The sequence below is a fragment of the Chionomys nivalis genome, chromosome 3 (genome assembly GCF_950005125.1).
Source record: "Chionomys nivalis chromosome 3, mChiNiv1.1, whole genome shotgun sequence".
In the NCBI taxonomy this organism is placed as follows: domain Eukaryota; kingdom Metazoa; phylum Chordata; class Mammalia; order Rodentia; family Cricetidae; genus Chionomys; species Chionomys nivalis.
In genome coordinates this window covers 76,119,412-76,137,393 of record NC_080088.1, presented here as the reverse complement: position 1 = coordinate 76,137,393, position 17,982 = coordinate 76,119,412, and the positions used below count along the sequence as shown (strand labels likewise).

At 45.6% G+C, this 17,982-nt stretch overlaps 1 protein-coding gene across 3 annotated transcripts in view; it reads left to right on the top strand.

The window, feature by feature from the left end:
- Positions 1–494: 494 nt before the first annotated feature.
- Positions 495–17,982, top strand: part of Klhl22 (kelch like family member 22) — a 37,851-nt gene continuing 20,363 nt past the window's right edge. Inside the window, exons 1-3 of one of the 3 annotated variants that reach the window (XM_057764789.1) lie at positions 495–602; positions 6,281–6,544; positions 15,059–15,224. In XM_057764789.1, the coding sequence (XP_057620772.1) occupies positions 6,318–6,544; positions 15,059–15,224 (393 nt within the window). In that variant the 5' untranslated portion in view covers positions 495–602; positions 6,281–6,317. Of the gene's footprint in view, positions 603–855; positions 1,364–1,389; positions 1,662–6,280; positions 6,545–15,058; positions 15,225–17,982 lie in introns of those variants that run through there. The other 2 variants (XM_057764791.1, XM_057764788.1) reach the window with 2 other exon arrangements.

Here is a 17,982-nt window from a genome sequence, read left to right as displayed (position 1 = left end):
ACAATAAAGGAAGGAAGGAAAGGAAGACAGAATGAACAAGGGTAGGAGCGATTGAGAGATGGAGGCAAGGAAGGAACGAGGAGGGAACAAGAACGGTGGTGCGTGAAGAAATAACTAAGTGATGAAGGGATTGAAGTAATGCAGGGAGAAATGAGGAAATGAATGACGCAGGAAACGGGCAAGTGAATGAAGGAAGGAGGGAGGGGTGACGTTAAGGAAAGTGAGGAATGAGTAAATGAATACGTGAAATAACGCGAGTGCAAGGAGGCAACGAGTGAGATGGTAAATGAATGGGTGTGAAGAGACAAAGCTAAGCATGAGAGATGAGTGAGGGGGAAGAATGAGGCAAGGAGAAAGGGAAAGGAGGACTCAGAGCTGCACCTCCAAAAGGCACCTCATGGGTGGCACTTCTTGACCAGCGACCCGGCAGCAGAGAATCCCCAGTCCAGTTCTTCAGACTAGCCCCGCCCCGCCGGAGACCCCTCCCCCTCCCCCGTAAGTCCACTTGCGTCTGCGCGGTGTCCCACGTGACGGTGAAGCTCCGCCCCCGCCTTCGGCCTCCCGCCTGCTGCGAGAGCGGCCTCAGCTTGCGACAGCACCAGGTCAGCTGCGAGGCGTGTACCGTGTGGGCCCGGCCAGCTTGCGTCGCTGAGCTCGCGCTGCACGCGGGGAAGGGAGCGGGAGCGGGGTCGGCGGCGGCGGCGGGGGCGGGATCGGAGATCGGGGCCAAGTACCGCGGGCGCCGGGGCCGAGCGCAGGCGACTGCCTGACGTGGCGGGGGCTCGGCGGGGCGACCCCTGGGCGTCCGGCGCGGGCCTGGCGCCGAGGTGCGGGCGGCCGAGGCCTTCGCGCGGATGAGGCGGGCCGTGGCCGTCTCCGCCTGGTAGGCCAGGCTCTGTTGCCAGCCGTGGGTCCGAGTGTGGCCTCCGGCCAGTCCCCGACCCTCGAGGCTATGAGAGCAGGGATTGCAACAGGCGCCGGGGCTGGCCTGCCTGCCGCGCCTGCCGTGACCTCAGACTCTTGAGCCACGGTTGCGGTAGCTGAGAGAAGTCAGAGAGTTCGCGCTGTCCGTGCAAAATCGCCGGGTTGTACTAGTTTAGATCATTTTAGATGCTGTCAGGCCGAACGAACCGACCGGGCGGGGCGCAGCGGGGCCACTGTTCTGCCCGCGGCTTCTTCCTAGGGTCAGGCCGGGCTCCGAGATGCTTCTAGTCTGCGGCGCCCTGGGAAAGCAGCCACAGAGCACGTCAGCACCCCTTGGAGACTCCCTCCTTGGAATAAGGACCCACTCCCTCCTCAGATCTTTCCAAGCTGCTGGGTTTTCTTTTGTTGCACATCTTACGTTGCACTGATGAAGATTGGGGTGCTTTGAGGACAGATACTGATTGGGAGTCCTTCAAGGGTTGAGAATGCCTTTTCAGTAAACGATGAGTTGAAGATTCCTCTAAAATAATAATAATTCCTCTAAAAGTAGCAAACAATGGGAGGAAAACTCTGGGAGGGGCATTAAGTTATAGGCAGAAGTTAATGGAAAGCGGAGGAATATTGTAGACTTGCAGTTGTCAGAGTCTCCTTGGGTTGTCTGTGTGCCCGCGTGAATGGGTGAAGGTGCTCTGGAGGCCAGCAGAGGGCGTCAGGATCCCTGGAACCGAGCCACCCAGGTTCGCGCTAGAAAAGTATGCGGCTCTTAGTTGCTCTGGCCCTTCTCTCTAACCCTAGCTCCTTCTTTCTTTGTTTCTTTATGAGAAATCTCTACATATTCCAGGCAGACTTCAAACTTGTGGTCCTCTCATATCAGTACTCCTGAGTTCTCGTTTTCTCTCCTTCTTCTTCTTCTTCTTCTTCTTCTTCTTCTTTTCTTCTTCTTCTTCTTCTTCTTCTTCTTCTTCTTCTTCTTCTTCTTCTTCTTCTTCTTCTTCTTCTTCTTCTTCTTCTTCTTCTTCTCCTTCTCCTTCTCCTTCTCCTCCTTCTTCTTCTCCTTCTTCTTCCCTCCCTCCATCCCTCCTCTCCTTTTTCCTTTCCTTTCCTTTCCTTTCCTTTCTTTGTTTTGTTTTTCAAGACAGGATTTCTCTGTGTATCTATAGCTAGCCTGGAACTCACTCTCTAGACCAGGCTGGCCTTGAATTCACAGATATCTTCCTCTGGCTGTCTCCCGAGTGCTGGAATTTAAGGCATGTGCCTAGTAAATATACTTTGCCTGCCCAGGAGAGTAGTCAATCTATTTTACTATACTTGTTCTTGTGGTGGTTGTTTAGAAAGTAGCCGCTATCCATTCCTTCCCAAGAGGGTAGATAGGCTGCTCAGATGACAGCTGTGGGACCCCATCCCTGCATGTGCGATGGGCTGGGGGTGAGTGTCTTATAAGGCAATTGGTCCTTACAGTCATCCACAGATGAGAAAGCCCTCCTGACTTCATAATTTGTGCTGGTGGTTTTGAGGAAACTGAGGTTTGGAGGTAGCAGCCAAGTACCCAGACTGTGGTTATCAGATATCGTCATAGGAGCTAACTGAGATGCTTGTGAGACAAGCTGTCAAGGGTTAGAAGACTGATTCCCCACCAGAGCATGCCTGTTGAGACGGTATGAAGGTGCCAGGTAGATGTGATCAGTGAGATCATGGCCAGCATAGGATTATGAGAAACAAACGTGATCCTATTTGGAGGATGTCAGAGGAACATTTTTGGTTTCCTGTCCATCCTGGACAGGACAGCCTGGAGAGGATGAGGTGATAGGGAAATCTGTTGGAACAACATTCCTATGCTCTGACTCCAAACTGTGACCATGAGTGAGATACAGGAGAAGAGTCAAGACCAAAGGATCTTACAAAACATAGGTTTAAAAAAGAAAAGGGAAGCTGAGCATGGTGGCTCACATCTTTAATCCCAGTATTAGGAGGCAGAGGGACCAGCCTGGTCTGCAAAGCGAGTTCCAGGACAGCCAGGGCTACACAGAGAAACCTCATCTAGAAAAAGGGGGAGGGCAGTCATTGAGGCTAGGATGTTTCAGATAGAAAATGTAGTGCACGATTGACACAAACAGACCAGTTAGAATAGATAGTGGCTGGAGATGCCATTGGGAATGCATGTCCTGGGGAAATGAATGGATTGAAGGAGAGGAAGATGTCGGGAGAGGAGCCTTATAGGCAGAATTTTCAGGCTGGAGAGGTCCTAACCCAGAGATAGATGGTGGAATATACAACTCTAGCCATCTCTAGGGCCTTGTGAGAAAGCGGTCAGTTCAGGGGAAGGAAAGTGTGGGTGAGCCAATAGAGGTCCTACTCTGAGGAGACAGATGGAAAAGAGATGAGCGTGTGTGATGGGCGCCTCAGATGCTTCAGAGCACAGAGGTCCAGAAGAGGCGTAGGTGGGTGGTAGGGAGAGTTGTGCCCCTTCAGTAGTAAGAAGGCTTTTTGGGCTAGTTTTGTGTTAGCATCTGTGTTTTTTTTTTTTTTTTTTTTAATTTTAAAATACACACATTTGGGGGCTGGTAAAATGGTTCAGAAGTTTAAGAGTGCTTACTGCTCTTACAGAGGACCTGGGTTCTTTTTCCAGTACCTTACCTGGTGGCTCCTGACTGCATTCCAGGGCATCTGACACCCTCTTCTGACCTCTGAGGGCTTATACGCACACACATAGTGCACAAAAATCAAAACAAATCTTTATGCTTTACTTATTTATTGTTATTGTGCTTGTGTGTGCATGCACGCAACGCAGTGTATGTGTGGAATCCAGTCTTCTATCTTTATGTGGGTTTCAGGCATTGAACTCAGGTTGCCAGGCTTATAGGGCAAATGTCTTTACCCACTGAGCCATTGCACTGACCCTTGTTTTCTTTCTTTATTAAAGATGTGGTAGGGAACTGGGTGAGGTGGAGAAGGTTCATGGCCTACCAAATGGCTGACCTGTGCTAAAAGAACATATGGTTGGCTACAGGCCCTATCTTACCTCCAGGCTGGTTGCTTCCCTACCCGTAGTAGCTGACTGTGCACAGTTGTTTCTGGTTCATTCCGTGTTGGGGGGGGGGTGAGACAGGATCTTCTCTACATAGCCTTAGCTGTCCTGGAACTTACTATGTAGATCAGGCTGGCCTCAAATTCTCAGAGATCTGCTTGCGTCTACCTCTCTAGTGCTGGGATTAAAGGCATGAGTCACCCACCAGACCTGGCTTTAGAAGGTGATATTTAGTTATTGTTTTGGGGGTTTGTTTATTTGTTGACATAGCTCAGGTTAGCCTCAGATTCCCTTTTCAGATGAGGATGACTTGATTTAAAAAAACATGTATTAATTATATGTGTGTGTTTATGTCTTTGTGTGTATGGGTACAGGTGCCTACAGAAACTAGACATCAGATCCTTCTACAGCTGGAATCACAGGCAGTTGTGAGCTGCTTGTCACGTGTTATGGGAATTGAACTCTGGTTCTATGGAAGAGAGCAGTACATGCTCTTAAGCACTGAGCCATTGCTCTGGTCCTGCCCTCCTCACCCAAAGATTTTTTTGTTTGTTGTTTTTTAAGACTGGGTTTCTTTGTGTAGCCCTGGCTGTCCTGAAACTCCCTCTATAAGACCACACTGGCCTTGAACTCAGAGCTCCACCTGCCTCTGCCTCCCAAGAGCTGGGTTAAAGGCATGCCTTACCATGCCCAGCAATAGATTTATTTATTTTTTTATGTGTGTGGGTGTTTTGCCTGCATGTATGTCTGTGCACTATGTGTAGCCCTGGTTCCTGTGGAAGCCAAAAGAGGGCATTGGATGCCCTGGAGTTAGAGTTACAGACAGCGTAAGGCACTATGTGGGTGCCAGAAATTGAACCCAGATCCTCTACAAGAGCAGTAGCCAGTGCTTTTAATCACTGAGCCATCTCTCCAATGCCTACTTATTTTTCTTGAGCCGGGTGGTGGTGGCACACGCCTTTAGTCCCAGCACTCAGGAGGCAGAAGCAAGTGGATCTCTGTGAGTTCGAGGCCAACCTGTTCTATAAGAGCTAGTTCCAGGACAGGCTCCAAAAGCTACAGAGAAACCATGTCTTGAAAAAAACAAAAACCAACCTCCCCCCCCCCCAAAAAATCATTTTGAGCCAGGCAGTGGTGGCACACACCTCCTTTAATCCCAGCACTTGGGAGGCAAAGGCAGGCGGATATCTGAGTTCAAGACCAGCCTGGTCTACAGAGTGAGTTCCAGGACAGCTGGGACTTCACAGACAAAACCTGTCTTGGAAAAAGAAAGAAATAAAAAAATTGTGAAATTGTAAAGTGTTAATGAGGTGAATTGTTTAGTTTTAGGGATGTTAAGAAAGAGCTGTTAATGATAAACTCAAAGGTCATGTAGGTTTGGCTTTAAGCAATGTCTTTTTGCTGTTTTAGTCCTTTTTTTTTTTTTTTCTTTTTCTATTCTTTTTTTTTGACAGGCTCTCACTAGGTAGCCTTGACTGGTCTGGCCTGGAGCTTGCTTACTATGTAGACCAGGCTGGCCTCAAACTCAGGGTGGTGGAATTAAAGGCTGAGTTTCCCCACATCTGGCTTGTTTTAGTATTCTTGTTTGAGCTCTTTCTCAGGAGGAGGAGAATTTATCTGTAGGACATCTTTTGGTATCTTGTCAGTTACACCAAAGTTCTTAACTTAAACCTGATCGTGGGAGTGAGAGGCTGCTTCTTCTCCTATGTTCTCTTACTTTCCCTGTCTTTCTCTCCTGCCTCGTCTCAAATACTCTTCTGTGCCTAGTGCTCAGGGTCAAATGCCAGGCAAGTACTTTTACTGAACTACACCCCTGTCCTCTTAATTAAGTTTTCTGCCCTTGAGTTTGTGACCTTACTGGTGTCTGGAATTACATTTGTGAGTGGTCCCGCCCCAGGATACTTCTGTTTTCCTGTGGTGCTGAAGGTGGCACCATAGGATGAAGACCTTGTGGGTAAAGAAACCAGGTTATGGGACTGGAGAGATGGCTCAGCGGTTAAGAGCATTGCCTGCTCTGCCAAAGGTCCTGAGTTCAATTCCCAGCAACCTCTGTAATGAGGTCTGGTGCCCTCTTCTGGCCTTCAGGCATACACACAGACAGAATATTGTATACATAATAAATAAATAAATAAATATAAAAAAAGAACTTTAAAAAAAAAGAAACCAGGTTGTAAGACAGAAGGCCATGTGGGACCGTGGCTAGGAGGAGACCAGGAGTAGAGGTTTGGGATCACAGGAAGTCACTGCAGCAGGTGCCTGGGTGCAGTGCCATCAGCCCGTGTGGCAGCATGCCAGCTGCCTACTTTCTCAGTCCTTGCTTCTTTCTTGCAGCCGACTACAGTGGTGAGGTGCTGCTGTGGCTGTCAGGATGGCAGAGGAGCAGGAGTTTGCCCAGCTGTGCAAGTTGCCAACACAGTCATCCCAGTCAAACTGTGTGAACAACACCTATCGAAGCACACAGCACTCCCAGGCTCTGCTCCGGGGCCTGCTTGCTTTGCGAGACAGTGGGATTCTCTTTGACGTTGTCCTGGTGGTAGAGGGGAGGCATATTGAGGCTCATCGAATTCTGCTGGCTGCATCATGTGATTATTTCAGGTAAGCTGCCTATGTTTAGTTTTTCAGTGTGTTGTTAATGGTTTCATTATGGCACTCTCATACATGTCTGTACTGTGTTTGGACCGTATTCACCTTACTACTCTCTTGTTCCACTCCCAGGGATCCCTTTCTTCTTCCCTCCTAGCCCACCTACAGTTTTGCTTTGTTTTGTTTTTGGTGACCCACAAGTGTATTAGGGTCTCTTCAAGAGAGATGGGAAAGAGGTTATTTTAGTGACATGAGTACCTTACTGGTGGCTATACCACTTAAGAAAATGTCACAAAAAAAAAAAAAAAAAGGAAGGAAGGAAGGAAGGAACATGTTTTCCCCTCACTCAGGAGCCGTTGACTAACTACCTACAGATCATCAAGGAGAGATGCACCCCTCCCTTGTGACTGTTTCTGTAGGGCCGATAACAGGCAGTCCTGGCTTTGACAAGTGGGATCACTGGCACTGGAGGTGGCTGGATCTTCTCTTTTCTCTGAGGCTCTCCACAGTCTGCTGTGGAGACGCCATCAACCAGAAGAGTCCTAACAGCTTGTTCTCATTTTTCAAAACTGGATCATGACTAGGTTGACTTACAGTGTTGTGGGGTTTTTTTGTTGTTGTTGTTTTGGTTTGGTTTTTTAAGACAGGGTTTTTCCATGTAACCCTGGCTGTCTTAGAACTCACTCTGTAGACTAGGCTGGCCTCCAACTCTGCCTGCCTCTGCCTCTGCCTCCCCAACACGCCTGGCTTTTGAGGCACGTGCGTGCATGCGTGCGTGTGTGTGCATGCATGAGTGTGCGCTTCTTTTTTACTTTACTGTGGGGTTATGGAAGTTGAAAGAATCGTGTGTGATGAACATAATTGCCAACGTTGCCACATTATTTTCCATCTCTTTTTATGCACATACTTTCAAGACGCTATGACACTTCACCCCTCACCCCATTATAATGCCATCTAAGAGCTTTACGCAAGCCACACCCATTCCTCTGATATGCTCTGAATGCTAAGGCCCAGAGCTAGGAAAGTATCACTGTATAGACATTATCTACACGATGCTCAAAATCTCTTTTCCCTGGCCAACTACTTTCTGTCTTGCTCACAGGAGGAGATGTAAGCAATGCCACTCCTTCTAAGATCCTAACAACAAACGGGGGCATGATTCCATTGAACTTCACTCTGGGGAACCAGTGAGTTTATTGGGTTTTTCTTCAGAGCATAGGTGAGGTGTTATTTACAGGAGTTAGCACCTGAAAAGTCTTTACCCAACAGAGATGAGGCTTCCTTGTAGCTGCATAGATGGAGCCCCTCTCTAGGCTTCCCCAGTCTAGTTAATACTCCTGGAACCATGTACAGTTAAGGTAGTGTTGCATATAATGGGAGGTAGAGAAGGTGAGGTGCTCAGGTAGGGATCTCATGACCCTCCCCATCCCTAAGTGACTGGGGTATGTAAACAGTCAGTAAGCCCAGCTGGGATAATCTTTTTACAAGGAGGTTCAGCCGAATACCCCATGATGACAATTACTTGATTTGGAAGAAAGTTACTCACAACAACCTCCCATCAGTCATCAGGTGTTAGCCTTTGGCCTTTCTAATAGGCTCTGTAATCTTTCCAGCATTTCTTGGGGCTTCTAGCATGACCCTATGCCAGTATTTGGTACAATATAGCTATATGGGAGAAGAATGAAAAAATTGACTTATGATTGTAGAGACAGACAGAAATTCCAGCTGAAAAATTTGATTTGGCATTCTAATGATGTGGCTCAGGGCAAATCTGAATGGTTGAAACAGGAAGGCTGACTGTGAGTTCTCAGTGTGAGGTTCAAGGAGTTTGGTGTAAGTGCAAAGGCCAGAGAGCCTGTCCTGAATTCTCGTGTCCAACGTCAAGAGATGGGATTGGATCTTCCCCGTTTAGTTAATGCCAGTCTCTGCTAGAAAAAGGTGTTGCTCTAGGTATCTTTAATCTAGTCACATTGACACCAAAAATGAGCCGTCATATGCTGGGCATGGTGGCACACTCCTTTAATTCCAGCACTCAGGAGAGAATGAGGAGGGGTAAGAAATGATGGTGAGGCTCTGCCTCTGCTACTCAGGCAGCTATAAGTGAGCTGCAGGTCAGCTTCCAGTCCTGTACCTGTTGGCCTGCCTCTGCCTCCTGAGTGCTGAGATTAAAGGTGTATGGCACCACTTCTTGGCTCTTTTAAGTTTCTTAGGTGGGTTTATTTCTTTGTTTTTGCCATGCTAGAGAATGGACCAGGGTCTCATTCATGCTAGGCCAACCTGATTTCTGTCCCTAGCTGCTTCTTTTAAGTGTATATATTTATCATAAATTGAGTTACAGGAAAGTGGTAAATGTATCAATAAAGAATTAAATGTTTTGTTCTGAGCCTAGTACAGTGGTACTTGTCTGTAATCTTAGCACTCAGGAGGCTGAGGCAGAAGGATTATGAGTTTGAGGCCAGTCTGGGCTCCAGAGGGAGATGCTTCATAAAACAAACAGCCATTTTTTAATTGTTGGGTTTTGCTAGAAATAAAAATAAAACAAAAAAAGATTTGTATGTTCTTTTTCTTTGGGGATTTTTTTTCCTACTGGTTTTTATTTTTGAAATATGTTGATTCTGCATAGTGGCTGAAAGACAAGCGATTCGCCATCAGCCCGAGTCTATCATTTATGAGCATTGTTTTAAGATTTATCTTAGAGGAAAGGTTAGACAGCAAGACTTTTTTTGTTTTGTTTCTGTTTTTTGGGACAGGATCTTACTATGTAGTTCTGGGTGGCCTGGAACTTGCTATGTAGACCATACTGGCCTTTGACTCAGAGATTTGCCTCCTGAGTACTTGGTTTAAAGGTCTACATAACTACACCTGGCTTGATCTGCATACTTTGATCTCTAAATACTCTAGTATGTCTAGGGATATTCTCATACATCTATAATACCATTTTCAGCCTAAGAAAGTTTAGCTGGACTGGGTCGTAATTCTGGAGTGTTTGCCTAGCATGTATGAAACCCTGAGTTTCATCCTTAGTACCATGTAAACTGGGCAGGCTGGTACCTTGGGTGGGTAGTGGAGGCAGAAGGATCAGGTCATCCTCAATTACGTATCGGGTTCTACGCCAGCCTGGGTTATCTGAGACCCTGTTTCCAAAAGGGATGTGGAGAGAAAAGTTTAAGCTAAGTTATATGATTTCTTCCAATACCGAGTCTTAATAGCCTTCAAATATCTCCAAGCCTGCTCCCACAACCCTCATTCTAGGTCCAGAAAGGACCATGTGGTAGCTTCTTCTGATACTCTTATTACTGCTCTTTTTTCCAGCCCAGGCTGGCCTTGAACTCCTTAATTGTGCCTCCATTATCTCAGTTCTGGGGTTATAGGTATGCAGCACCATGTCTGCTTTTAATTTTTGTTTTCAGTGCTAGGTCCTTAGGTTTTTAGCTAAAGATGGCCTACTCAGTGTGCAGTGCAGGCTGTTCTCAAACTTGTGCTGGGTAACAGGTGTGAGCCACATCTGCTGCTGCCTTTGTTTGGTTTGTTCTTTAGACTTGAGTTTCACTGTTTAGCCCAGGCTGGCTTGGAACTCATAGAACTCCTCCTGCCTCTGTCTCTGAGTGTGGGATTAAAGGTCTGTACCACCATTTATGGCCTTGGCCCTGTTTTTAAATTTGGTTGAGTTTTGTTTGTTTTTGGACAAAGGGTCTTTTTATATAGTTTTGGTTGGCTAGAACTTCCTGTATGGGACTAGGCTAGCTTAAAACTGGTTGCATTTCTCCAGCTTCTGTTTCTGGAGAGCTGGGGTTATGTGTTAGCCATGCCCATACCACGCAGAGACAGTGTTCAGGGTACTGCCATTTCTGCTCTTATCAGTGCCTCGAGGTCTAAGCAGAGAAGTCAGCAAGGGAAGTCTACAACAGCAGCTCTGGAAAGTCCAGACTACAAAATGCAAAGATGGCAAGAGGCTGGCTCAATGCAGAGTATCTGGAAGTAAGTTTAACTTGTGTCTTAGTCTATAGGACTTTGGAAGCTTGCCAGGTCTCTGAAGAGAACCCAAGCATAACTGGACATAGAAAAGGGCCATTGTATTCCTTGCAAAGAGCTAGTTCTCTCTACATTAATCTGAATGTTTACTATGTTCCCAAGAGGATTTATTGGGGGTAAATTGCACAGATTTGTTAGAAACTTGAAAAAACAAACAGCCGTCAGGAAATTATTTATACAACAGTAATGAAAGAAGATTAGCCCTGTCCTTTGTTGGCTATAATATGAATATGTAGAATTTGAAGCTGTTTCTGTTGGTGAAAGAGAAGGAAATACAGAAAAATTCAGGAGGTTAAGAAATATCACAAAAATAATAGGAACTGCATGTGACAAAAATGACATTGTAAATCAAGGGGCAATAGATGCCACATTGCCACTGGAAGAATGAAGTTGGACCCTTGCTACTTACCTTATACAAACGTGAATGCAATGTCAAATGATCAATAGTTTTGTTTTGTAGTGCAAAGGATCAAACCCAGCAGTCTTGGCACATGCTATACAGGTGCTCCCTTAGGACTACACCACCCACACCAGTCTGATGAATGTGTGTGGAGTGTATCTGTTAGTATCCATCCATGTAGAGGTCAAAGGTCAACCTCTCAGACTTCCGTTGTTCTTCATCTTATTCCAGTTTTTGAAAAGTCTCTTACTGAACCTGACCAGCGAGCCCTGGGGTCCTCTGGATCTGCTCCGTATCAGTGAGGTGACGGGGCTGTGTTGTATTGCCCAACTTTAATATGTGTTGGGGGTCTGGCTCAGGTCCTGATGAGTCAGATCATTACTCCCACACCATCTCTCTGGCCCTCAAGCCTGAGTTTAAGTATTTAACATTACATAGCAAACTAGAGGGAGATAGAGAGAAGTATTTTCTAATATAATCTCAGAGGAAAAAGTCATTCTAGTTTTTATAGAAAACAGTAACAAAAATTGGAATAGATACATTTGATTGCACTTATAGACAGCTAGCATGGTAATGTATACCTATATTCCCAGCATTCACAAGGTTGAGACCAATCTGGACTATGTAGTTTTAGTTATCTTTAAAAAAAAAAAACAACAAAAATAAAACCAAAACCAAATTTTTCAGGCAAACATGATAGTGTATACCTTTAAACCCAGCACTTAGGAGGCTAAGGCAGGTGAATATCTGTGAGTTCAAGGGCCAGCCTGGTTTGTATAGAAACGTAGAGAGACTTTGACTAAAACAAAAACAGACCCCAACAAAACAAAAACCTGCCAAATTTCTACAAATCAGAAATCTTCAGGAAAGGATGGAAGAGTTTAGCTCACCCCTGAAAAGACCTGTCTCTTCTAATAGATGAGAGATTATACCAGGAAACTACAAAATTCTAGATTGTTGAGAGAGGCTATTGGATGGCTTTTAACAATGTGATAAAAATTTTTTAATTCCATTTATAATAATATTTATTCTCATGGTGGCTGAGTTAGAGCCAGTATTTCCTGGCTCTTAGCATGTTTGTAAATGGTATGGAGGCCAGATTCCTGGCCTCCAGTGTGGGGAGTGATAGGAATCAGGTGGATAGTACTGTTCAATCATGAATATATATTAACTTTGTGGCCTAGCATCCACATTTGTGGAAATTAATCCAATCAGATATGGTATGACATAGGGGTGGTGCCATATCCATCACGTGAAATAAGCCTAAAGGACTGACGAGAGACTTTACAGAGTGAGGATGCCTCAAAAGCCACCACGTCACTGGAAAGCCCGCTCCAGCATGGCACTTGCTCCCCAAAGCTGCAACTCATGCTCTGAGGCCCCAGGGATTGGTGGGGTTTGGAAGGTTTTCAAACTCAGAAGTGGACTTGGACTTTTTACCCTACAGTAATAAAAGCATGTTTGGTCCTGGTTATTGCCTCTTTCCTTGTGATACCTACTCAGTGTCTCTGCATTAGAATAATCTTTTTGTACACTTGGTGAAGATATGTCTCTGTCCTTCCTCACCTGCCTAAGACACCTTCTGATTGGTTTAATAATAAATTGAGTGGTCAGCAGATAGGCAGGAGAGGATAGATGGGTCATTCAGGAAGAGATAGGAACTCTGGGAAAGAGTTGGAGGCCTGGGAGATTCGCCAGCCAGACAGAGAGAAAGTTGGACAAGAGAGGTAACAAGCCATATGGCAAAATGTAGATTAATATAAATTGGTTAATTTAAGTTTTAAGAGCTAGTTGGGAACAAGTCTAAACTAAGACCAAGCTTTCATAATTAAAAAAAGTCTCCATGTTATTATTTGGGAGCTGGCAGTCCAAAGAAAGAACTGTTAAATCTCTGCTGGGATGTCTTAATGTGACATGATAGGATTCCCCAGCTATTTTGTTTAACTAGTTCCTCCTGAATTTTCCTCCATCTACCCAGTTGCTTTGCCCCACAAAGGATCTTGTGTCCTCCAGGTGCTCCTGTAATCAGTCTGTCAGCAGGCTCTTAGCTGTATCCTGGCATTTCAGCTACAGTTCTCCAACAATATTGTTCTTGCCGTGATCAAGAGCCTCCCATCTGACTGGTTTTCTGATGCTTCCCCAGCCCATTCTCCAGCCCTTCTGTCTAGGTCACTTTATGTCAAAGTTCCTCTATAGCAGTGTCTCACTGCACTGATGCTCCAGTACACAGTCTCTTCTGCCCTGGAGATCTAGCTGGGCTCTGCCTGCCAGCCTGGCCCCCTTTACCTCTTGCTTGCTTCCTTTTGTGTTAGGTGCACTGAGCAGACAGCTCATCCAAGCCGAGTCTGTGTACCTGCTTCCTCATCTGTGAAGCACTCTTCTGTGTTAGATGTGCTGCTCTCAGCTCTGCCCATAGATCTCACTTCCCCAGCATCCTGCTCCTGCTCCTGCTCTTTCCAGATGTTCGGGGAGTTACTTTCAAGTCAGACTCCCTTGAGCTCCTCCTCAGTATTTTAGTATTTTCCCAATCCAAACAACTATCATCTCCCTCTGCTCCCTACTCCTCTTTCCTTTCTACTCTGTGCTGAAATGGCACCTAGGGCTCTGTACATTAATTCTAGGTAAGACCTCTGCTTCTAAGCTATACCTGCCTGTCTTCCTCCTTTGTCACCATTAAATTTGTATGTTAGGAGGCAAGAGAGATGGCTCAACACTTAAGAGCACTGGCTGCTCTTTCAGAGAAGCTAGGTTTAATTCCCAACATCCATATGGCAGCTCACAACTGTCTGTAACTCCGTCCCAGGGGATCTGATTCCTTCTTCTGGTCTCAGAGGACACTGGGCCATATAGTGCAAGGATGTACTTTCAGGCAACATTTGCATAAAATAAGTACCATCTTGCTAGGTAGTAGTGGTGCCCATCTAAAATCCTAGCACTTGGGAGGCAGAGGCAGGTGGATCTGGGAGTTCAAGGTCAGTGGGGTCTGCAGAGAGAGTTCCAGGACAGGTCAAGCTACATAGTGAGACCATGTCTCAAAAAATCAAAAATAAGTAAGTAAATAAATAAGTACAATTTCAAGAAAAAATGCAATGTAAAAGCCAGAAATTTAGTAGTTATCTCAAAAATACTATCAGTGGTAGCCAAGTGGCAAGCCTAGCACTGCCATCAGCAGCTGGAAGAGTTACTTTTTTCTTAAGTTCCAGCTTCCAGTTTCAGCTGAACTACAGGAAAGAATTGGAAGCGTCAGAGTGAAGTCAGGTTAGTGAGTTTATTAAGACAAGGAAGAGTCCATATGTTAGGTTGAATCATAGACGTTTGGGGAAAGAAGAAAAGAACAAAAAGGCTTTTTCTATGTAACCCTGGCTATCAAGATACTCATTATGTAGACCAGCTTAGCCTCAGATTCACAGAGATCCATCTACCTGTGCCTCTCGAGTGCTAGGCTAAAGGTGTGTGTGACCACACCTGGCTTATTTGTTGTTTTAATATCTTTGTTTAAGATGTCTTTAGGAAAACATAATACGTCTGTAGACAAGTTTACCTTACCAGTTATATTGAAGCATCTTGGCTCTCTGTCAACAAGAAAGGCAAACTAGATCCCATGTGGAAGACTTTTCCCCCTTCTTATATCTCCTTGTTTTATTTTATTTTCTGTCTTTCTGTTCTGCCTTAATACTCAACATGTGGTAAGTATCCCTTAAATATATGGAATGTTTTTTACGTATTTGCCATTAGCACATTCTTTCCAGACTTACTCTAATTATTGCTGTCTGACCTGAGAATTGTACTGGTAGATGATGCAGCAGGCGACTAGACACTGGCCTGCTCTCAGAAAGTGCATGTAGGGTTCGTAGGACCATGTATAGGGAGCCAAGTGATTCCAGGATGACTGCCCAGCTTGATGAGGCTCCTTCCATACACTGACTCCCCTTTGCCGACTGTTTATTTAAAGCACAGAGCAATCAGTGTTCAGCATGCAGACTGTTATCCAGCCAGCCTCACCACTAGCTCTTGGTACCTTCTGAATGTTTTCTGTGGCCCACACTGAAGTCCTGACTGAGTAACTCTTAATGCCTTGTCTCTTTGCCTTACAGAGGAATGTTTGCTGGGGGATTGAAGGAGATGGAGCAGGAAGAGGTCCTGATCCATGGTGTGTCTTACAATGCCATGTGCCAAATCCTGCATTTCATATACACTTCTGAACTAGAGCTCAGCCTGAGCAATGTGCAGGAGACCCTGGTTGCTGCCTGCCAACTTCAGGTGAGAGTTGCCTTGTTGAACAAGAAGACTCATACCTGAGGGGGGCTTCCCCAGATACCTGTGATGACTGCTGGCATGAGGTAGGTCAAGAGGGCGAGAATGCCAAGTAATGAGGCAAAATACGGAACAGGGAGGGTACCTTGGTGTTGAGCCTGGGAACTGAAGCAGAGTGACTCCAACTAAAGAGCCCTGGGGGATACATGGGAGCAGCAAGGCAGGCAGGTAGCGCTAGTAACCTGTCTAGTGCATTGGCCCAGCTACTCCAGAGCTGAAGGGACTATTGAAGAAACTCCAGTCTCTGCATTTGGGGTCAGCAGAGAGGCTAGAGAGAGGGCACAACTGGGTAGGACACATTGCTTAATTCCACAGAAGGCTCATGAATGGGAAGATGAGGCAAGATCCATTGGGTAAGCTGATAGCAAGACAAGCTGGTGAAGGATGGGCTCCCCTCATCATCAACGGCAGTGATAGGTGGATCAGGAAGGAGGGGGAGGTGGGGAAGGCAAGTCATCCCATTTCTGCGGCAGTTTGAATATGCAACCTTGTCATAAAGCAAGTTTTACTTAATAGAACATCATGGATTTACAAATCAAGTTTGTTGTAGCTGGCAGTTTGCCCCCATTTGCTGTATCCTGCACCAGACCTGGTTGGTGACTCTGCACAGTGTCCCCAAAGACTTGGATCTGAATCCAAGCAAAATTGGCCTTGTTGGCTTGCTCTAGGCAAGTGTGTTCCATTTTGAGTCTGTATGGTTGGGGATCCTGTACTAGATGGGCCTAACTCTGTCTGTGTAGGATTCCACCCAGCAGAGGTACACTGCTCTGAAAACAGACCAAAGGAACAAGGATGGAGAAACGAGGTCTTGGTGCAGGGGGATGGGTTATTTCCAGATGGCATTGTTCATTTGCACTCGCTCAGGCTCAGGGCAGAAGTGGAATTTTAGGGGAAAGGGAACTGGGGAGAACCCAGCATGAGTATGTATTTCTTTGATCATTTGCAGGTGTCCAGCCCTTAGAATCTCACCTAGGAAGAAACATGAGTTGTCTTTTTAATATAAAAAATTCTAAACATTTCTTAATAGAATTTAGATATTAGCAGAATTTCCCTGTATACAGTGGTTAATTTGTTGGTGATCCTAATTGAGTAAGAGATCATTGTCTTGTGGTACCCTCAGAAAACTGGTTCCAGGACTTCCTGTGCATACGAAAATTCGAAGGTCTATAGACTTTCTTATATGCTCCTTGTACATAATCATCACCTCTAGATTTCTGTAATACTTATTAGCTAAATGCTACACAGACAGTTGTTATACTATATACCGACATGCTAAAGCTGGGTGTAGTGATGCACACCTTTAATCCCAGCACTGAGACAGCGGCAGGCGGATCTCTGTGAGTTTGAGGTCAACCTGGTCTACAAAAACATTCCAGGACAACCAGAGCTGTTACACAAAGAAACCCTGTCTCAAGAAATCAGAAGAAAGAAATAAAAAAAGCAACAACAACAAAAAACTGCACTTGTAAGCCAAGTACTTCAGAGTTGGGAGAGGGAGTTCAAGGTCATCTACATAGTAAGTCTGGGCTAGGCTAGTGCTGTAGTGAGTATGAGGACAACTTGGACTCTATACAGTAAGAATGTATATGTATAATCTATAGGCAGTTTTATCCTCTGAAGTAGAACCTGTAGATAGAGCTGTCACCTGTATTGCCTGTATTTCTTTTCTTTCTTTCTTAATTTTTGTTTTGTTTTTGTTTTTTGAGACAGGGTTTCTTTGTGGCTTTGGAGCCTGTCCTGGAACTAGCTCTTGTAGACCAGGCTGGCCTCTAACTCACAGAGATCCACCTGCCTCTGCCTTCCAAGTACTGGAATTAAAGGCATGCGCCACTGCCGCCTATATTTCTATTTTCAGTGAAACTCAAATCTTGTTTTCCTAAAGATTATGTTAGATATAGTGGTGCATGTGTTTAATTCCAGCACTTGGGAAGCAGAGACAAGCTATTGTGAGTTTGAGGCCTTCCTGGACTATACAGTGAGATCTTATTTAAAAGTAAAAGGTACTTTATCTGTACATGGTTTGTTATATAGAAAGGTGGGGTTTTTTTTGTCTTTGTTTTGTTTGCCTGTCGAATTCCAGGGTGTCTTTGAACAGCCTTCAGGGCTCAGTTGACTGACACGCAGCTTCCTCCTTCCTTAGTGCCTCTTTTGGCCTGCCTTCCCTCCCTCCAGTGATTGTGTACATCTAGGGCCAAGCTATGCTGCCTCCTGGGAATCCTGCACCCATTGGAGCTGAGTGGGTCTCTTAGTTCAGGCAGAGGCCACAGGATGGTCTGACAGCTTTTCAAGAATTCTGAGTCTGGGCCTTGGCTCTGGTGAATGTCTGGAGATGCCTTGCTGACAGTTGTGAGTGCAGTGGTGAGTGGGCCTGGCAGGCCTGCTCTGTCCTTCCACTGATGTGCTCGTTCAGAGAAAAGAGCCAGGTATACTTGATTCTAGTGCCTTGGCCCTTCTACAGAGTACTGGTCAGGGAATGGCCACAGGCTCCTTCCAAACAGTGACAGTCTGAGACATGTCTCTCTTCCTTCCCACATGCACTTTTGATCTGAAAGCAGGCAATATATATAAAAATCCTGTCTGTGTCAAGTGGTGTTGGTGCTCTCATCCTAAGGTCGTTCCCCACTACTTTATCCTTGTTTTATGGGTGAGGACTGGGGCTCTGAGACACTGAGAGCATGCCCTGTGTTCCATGGCATGTTCTAGA